Genomic DNA, 6,556 nt, shown 5'->3' on the forward strand with positions numbered 1-6,556 from the left:
CACACCTCTCATCAAATCACTAAAAAGAAACACATAGTACGTATTAAATATTTTTTTATTTTTTTAAAATTTTTTTAAATTTTTTTTTTTTTTAAAAAAAAAAAAACAAAGAAACGCCACATAAATTTAAAAATAGTTTATTATAATTATCAAAAAATAAATTAAAAATAGATTTATTTAAATAAATATTGGGTGTTGGTTTGTGTATTTGGATTGTTATTGTTATTATAGCTTAATATATATGTATTTGTATAGATAGTTTTAAAAATATTAACCTAGTTTTTTTTTTTTTATTTATTTATTTATTTCTTATTTAATTATCATAATAATAGTAGTAAAAATAATAATTGTATAGTTAATCATATAAAAATCATATCTAGAAAACTTTTTTTTGATTTTTTTTTAAAAAAAAATGGCATTAATTTTTCAATTTGTTAAAGATGGTAATAGAGACGAAGTTAGCAGACTGTTAAAGGATAATCATAAAGATATATTATTAATTAAAGATTCAATGGAGCAAACACCATTACATGTAGCATGTTTTGAAGGTTTTTTCGATATTGTAAATCTTTTAATAAAAAAAGGGGCAAAATTAGATGCAAAAGATAAAAATGGTTGGACACCATTACATTGCTCAGCAAGGTAAGCAATCATTAGTGGCAATCACACCAATCACTTTCAATCAATGGTTATTCAATATTAACAATAATTTTTTTTTTTGTTTATATAGTGCTGGTCATTTGAAAATTTGTGAAGTATTAATTATGAAAGATGTATCATTAGCAACCATTGAGGGATCAGATGGTACAACACCATTCCATTATTTAGTTAGAAGATGGGATCCAATAGTTTCACCAAAAATATTACCAATAATTGTTAAAGATCATCCAAATTTAATAAACGCATTAGGACATAATTCAGAGACTCCACTTCATCATGCATGTTTAAAGAATTGCGAAGAAAGTATTGCATTCCTTTTATCACATGGTGCAGATATTAATAAACGATCAAAATATGGTGAAACATGCCTTTCTTTTGCAATCCGTGCCGGTTATAAAGGCGTAATCAAATTATTATTAGAGCATGGTTCAGATGAAGAGTCCTATAAAGCTGCACATAGAATATCTTCAGAATTGGGTATGCACGATATTCAAAATATGGGGGAAGAGTCTCAACAATCTTTAAAAATTAGATCCAACACATCAAAACCATACAGAAAAGGTTCTTTAAATAAATTTAGTGGTAAACTCAAGGGATGGAAGAAATGCTGGATAATTTTAAATGGTCAAAGTATTAAAGCTTATCCCTCTGAATTGGTTAGTATATTCCATAAAATACCGAGATTCATTTTTCAACATTTAAATATATTAATAAACCTTTTTTTTTTTTTTTTTTTTCAATACAGGAAATTGAAACAGTTTTATACGAAATCCAATTAAAAGATATTGATACAATTACAGTTGAAGAACAACCAAATAACCCATTTGCTTTTATAATTTCATCAAAAGATAACATGAAAACAACATTTAGTGCAGAAGATAGAATCTCAATGGCAAAATGGATTTTAGCTATAGATGGTTTGAAATTAAGATGTTTTAATTCTTGTATTAATCAATTTTTAAAGGTTGGTAGTTTTGAATTTTTTTTTATAAAAGATTTGGAGGTATAGAGGGTTTAATTATCAAGATATATAATTTTAACCGATACGAACCTCCTAGATTAAATTATTGTATAAGTGTTTTTTAAATTATTTATAGAATTTAAAATAATTTATTTTATAGATTATACAAACATTTTAATTAAATATATATTTAATTAATATAATAATAGTATTGAATTAATATTAATTTTTTTTATCATTCTATAGAAAGTATTATTACATAATGTATATAAAGAAAATTATAAAGGTGGATTTATTAAATCTTCATTTGACGAAGAATGGATGTATAGTAGCGATGGTATTTTAGAATGTTCCGAAGCGGCATGGAAAAACAATAGCAATAATAGTAATGGTGCAAATAATATGACATATTTATGGGATGGTCAACAATTATTACCACAAAATGGGTCAAATTCATTTGGGTGGGGTAGATATAATGGTTTCATTTTCGAATGGAGAACAGGTGATAGTGTTTGTTTAGATAAAGCTACAAAATCAAAAGAGTATTATTGGGAAGAATTAGAAAGAGAATATTTATGTGAAGATTCTCAACAATGTTGGAAATGGACAAGACACTTTTTAACACTTAAACAAGGCGTTGGTGAATGGATCGTCGAAGGTGAGGTCCCTGAACCAGTTGTATTTTTCTTATCACTTTTAAGATATAGCAGATTAGAGGCTGAAGCTAAACATTCTTCCCCAGATACAGCCAATCTTGAAAATCAATTAATTAATACTTCAATTTCAAATAATTAAAAAAATAATAAATAATAAAAAATAATAAATAAATAATAATAAATAAATAATAATAAATAAATAATAATAATAATAATAATAATAAATAATAATAATAATAATAATAAGAAATTAATATTATTATCATAGTAGAGTAATCAAAAACAAAAAAAAAAACAATAATATATCGATAATAGTAAAAATCATACTCTTCAAAATACTTTTCTTTTTTTTTTTTTTTTATACATTTACAGAACCCCACATTTAAAAAAAATCAAATACCAATTAATCATTTTAGCTATTATATCATATAGAGGATTATTAAATTAATAATTAAAAATAATATTATAAAATAATAATATTAATAAATAAAATAAAATAAAATAAATAAAATAAACTTTTAATAATACAGTTTTTTTTTTTTTTCTTTTTCTTTTTTTTCAAATCAAGTTCGGCCTAATTAATTTTTTATTTGGATAATTTTTAATATTAATAGGTTTTATTTTTAGTAATTTAAATACAAATAATTAGTATTTTAGTTTTTAAAAAATAAAAAATAAATCAAGAAAAAGTGTGGGTGGGGGTAAAATTTTTTTTTTTTTTTTTTCATAGTTTTTTAAATCTTTACTTTTTTTTTTTTTTTTTTTTTAAAAAGTTAAGTTAGGGTTGTTGTTATTTTAAAAAATTAAATTAAAAAAAAATATTCTATTTTTTATTTTTTTTTAAATTTTAATACATAAAATAATAATAATAAAAAAATAGTAATAAAAATTATAATAGTAAAACAATTTATAAAATAATAATAAAATAATAAAATGAAAGTATTAAGATCACTTTTATTATTTTCTTTTTTAGTAAGTGTTGGTAATTCAGCTAGTCAATTCGAATTGTTTGACTTTGTATTCAATGGATGTTCAAAAGAATCAAATCAAATAAATAATGCAAAAATCTCAAAATGTTCAAACATTAATTTACAAAATTGTATTGAGGGTTCATTTATAATTCAAAATACCCACGGTGACCAATTTGTTGCAACTCAGTTCAATGATAACGAATGCCAAAAAGTAGGAAATAAAATTAAATTTGAATGTTCAGAAAAGCACGGTGTAGAGATTGATAATGGCTTTTTCAGAGTAACTTGTTATAAAGATTTAGAAAAACAATCAAAGTATCAAGAGCAAAAATCAATTAAAAAACAATTTTTTTTAAATAGCAATGGTACATCCGCATCCTATTCAAGTAGTAGTAGTGCCTCCTCTTCAAGTAACTCCACTATTGGTTATAGTTCAGATGAAAGCTATTCAGATGAAAGCTATTCAGATGAATATAGTTATGACAGTGAGTTAGAACCAGAAGATGACTCATTTTCATATGATAGTAGTTATTACTACTTTGGCGATGATTACTCTGAAATCTATTACGATGAAGATTCAAGTTCTGTTTCAGACTCACCATTATCAAATAATACTAATTTTAAAATCAATAATATTGAAAATCAACAATCTAATAATAACAATAATAACAATAATAACAACAACAACAATAACAAAAATAATAATAGTGTACAATATGATAACCAAAATAAAATAAATAGTGAAAATGTTCACACTCAACACTCTGATTCATTATATGCCTCATCTGTTTCATACGATAGCTTAGACCCAGACCATAATTCACTTACAAGTTTAGATTATAGAGAAAAGTTAAATGAAACTATCGAAGAATATAGAAAAGAAACCAGTAACAACTCTACAAATACTCCAACTCCAACATCAAGACCAACTCAAACACCAACTCAAACACAAACACCACCTCAAACACAAACACCAACACCAACTCAAACCCAAACTGAAGCACCAACAGAAACTGCAGCTCTTGGATCATCTGCTTCAACAATAGTTTCAAAACTTTCATTTTTACTTTTGTCTGTTTTATTAATCAATTTGTTAATTTAAATTAATAAAAAAAAAAAATTATTTAAAAATTTTTATTTATTTTTTTCATTTTTTTTTTATTTATTTTTTTTTTTGCATATTTTTTTTATTTATTATAATATTTTAATATGGTTTTGTTTTTTTTTCTATAATAATATATCAGGTAACCCCCTTTAAAATGAAAATTTATTTTATAGTTTAGTGGTTGTGGGGGGATTTTTCGGATGCTATAACAGTTCAAATATATTTCCCCCACTACTTATTTTTTATTTTTATTTTTTTTTATACATTAATTTTTTTTATAATTTTATAATTTTATAATTTTATTTTTTTATTATTTTGTTTATAAAAGATATTATATAAATAATTATTTAAAAAAAAAAAGATAAAATTTTTTTATGTTGTAATTAAAAAGATGAGATTTTTTCAATCTTTATTATTTTTAACTTTTTTTATCCATTTTTCAAATGGAGCAATAGGAGATAGTAATAATAACACTAGTATTACAAGTAATCTTAATAATAATCAAACATCAAATTATAATTTTTCAGTTTCAATAAATGATATTAATAATAATACATTAAATAATTTTACAATAAAAAATAAAAATAGTGATGTTGAAAATAATAATAATATTAATAATATTAATAGTAGTATACCAATAATTATTGATAATAGTAATATTACAACAACCACTACATCAAATACAACGACTAAAAATAAAATTAAACCACAAACATCATTTGGAACAGGTTCAACTTTTGGTGTAAATTCTGGAGTATCCATTACAACTACTGGTTTACCAAATACCGCTTCATTAAAGTCATCCTCTACTACTGGCGGTTCATCTCCAACTGCAGTATCTTCAACAAAACCTTCACCAACATCCACTACAACAGCAGCATCCACAAGTTCAAACATTCATTCTAATTCTCCAAATCCAACATCATCAATCGAATATATACCAGTCCATGAAGAATCAATTTCTACAACTACAAATGATAGACCTTATATTCAAACTATTTCAGATAAACCAAAAAATGTAGCCTCAGATATTACTCTTTCTTCAAATGGTTACACATTACCTTTTTCAGAAATAAACAAGGCAACAACAGGAATTGATATTAAATTAAAGGATCAACAAAATGAAATCATACAAGGACATGAGCTAAAACCAAATATTAATGATGCCAAGCACAGTGATTTAAAAATAACCAATACTCCTACAATTGCCGGTGGTCTCGCAGATTTGATACACAAAGGAAAAAATAAACATAAAGATAATAGTGATAACAATAATAATAACAATAATAGTAATAATAAAAATAACAATAACAATAACAATTATGATGATCAAGAAAATTCTTCTTCATCTAAAATTTTGATTTCAGGAATCATCTATCTTGTAATAATTTCAATAATATTTTAAAAATAATTTACACACATTGTTTTTTTGAATAGACCACCCCAAAAAAAAAATTAACCCACAAAAATAAATAAATATAATTTTTTTTTATTAATAATTTCTCAAACTTTTTTTAACTGCTGTTAAATTTAATTTCTCTATTTTTTAGATATATGTGTTTCGTGGTATTTTTTATAAATCGAGATATATAATTCGAAATAGTAAAAAGGTTTAGTTGGTTTTTTTAATACCCATCCGATTACCATTCCTAATTAAATGGGTTTTTTTTTTTTAAAAAAAAAACAAGATTTATATCTAAAATTCAAATAAAACAATTGATAGAGTGGTTATTTTAATCGAAAAAAATAGATTTATAGTTTTAAAATAATTGGTGTATTTAAAAAAACAAAAGTGGGTGTAATGTGGTGTGTTTTATTTTTTTTTTAAAACTAACGTGTTTTTTTTTACTCTTTTTTTTTTATTATAAATACCACAAAAAATATTTTTTAATATATCTCAAAATTTACTTTTCAAATTACAAATAAAAAAAAAAAAAGATATAAAAAAGATATAAAAAAGATATAAAAAGATATATATATTATAAAATGTTTACATTAAAAATTGGTTTGTTTGGTTATTTTAATATTGAATCTATAGAGTTATTACAAAAATATTGTAATTATAAATCATTTATAAAAGAAAATGAACAAGTTTTTTATAAAGATGTTTCATTTTATGGAATAAAATATACCTTAGAGTTTTATTTAATAGGTAAGTTTATTTATTTATTTTTTTATTAATTTTTTTAAGTTTATTTATTTA

At 22.6% G+C, this 6,556-nt stretch overlaps 3 protein-coding genes across 3 annotated transcripts; all 3 read left to right on the forward strand.

The window, feature by feature from the left end:
* Positions 1 to 412: 412 nt before the first annotated feature.
* Positions 413 to 2,416, forward strand: DICPUDRAFT_160270 (uncharacterized protein; the record flags this gene model as incomplete). The annotated part of the gene is made up of 4 exons (XM_003295064.1): positions 413 to 642; positions 731 to 1,316; positions 1,406 to 1,624; positions 1,868 to 2,416. 4 exons carry the CDS (start codon positions 413 to 415, stop codon positions 2,414 to 2,416), a joined length of 1,584 nt encoding a protein of 527 aa, XP_003295112.1.
* Positions 2,417 to 3,069: 653 nt separating this feature from the next.
* DICPUDRAFT_93342 (uncharacterized protein) lies at positions 3,070 to 4,374 on the forward strand. The gene has a single exon (XM_003295065.1). The coding sequence runs from the start codon at positions 3,211 to 3,213 to the stop codon at positions 4,348 to 4,350; it is 1,140 nt and encodes a 379-aa protein (XP_003295113.1). The 5' UTR covers positions 3,070 to 3,210; the 3' UTR covers positions 4,351 to 4,374.
* Positions 4,375 to 4,744: 370 nt separating this feature from the next.
* DICPUDRAFT_160272 (uncharacterized protein) lies at positions 4,745 to 5,758 on the forward strand (the record flags this gene model as incomplete). Its single annotated transcript, XM_003295066.1, has 1 exon — positions 4,745 to 5,758. One exon carries the CDS (start codon positions 4,745 to 4,747, stop codon positions 5,756 to 5,758), a length of 1,014 nt encoding a protein of 337 aa, XP_003295114.1.
* Positions 5,759 to 6,556: the final 798 nt, after the last annotated feature.

The sequence above is a fragment of the Dictyostelium purpureum genome (assembly GCF_000190715.1).
Source record: "Dictyostelium purpureum unplaced genomic scaffold DICPUscaffold_732, whole genome shotgun sequence".
NCBI classification, from domain to species: domain Eukaryota; phylum Evosea; class Eumycetozoa; order Dictyosteliales; family Dictyosteliaceae; genus Dictyostelium; species Dictyostelium purpureum.

Coding starts and splice junctions, on each gene's coding strand:
- DICPUDRAFT_93342 (XM_003295065.1), top strand. CDS start 3,211: ATGAAAGTATTAAGATCACTTTTATTATTTTCTTTTTTAGTAAGTGTT.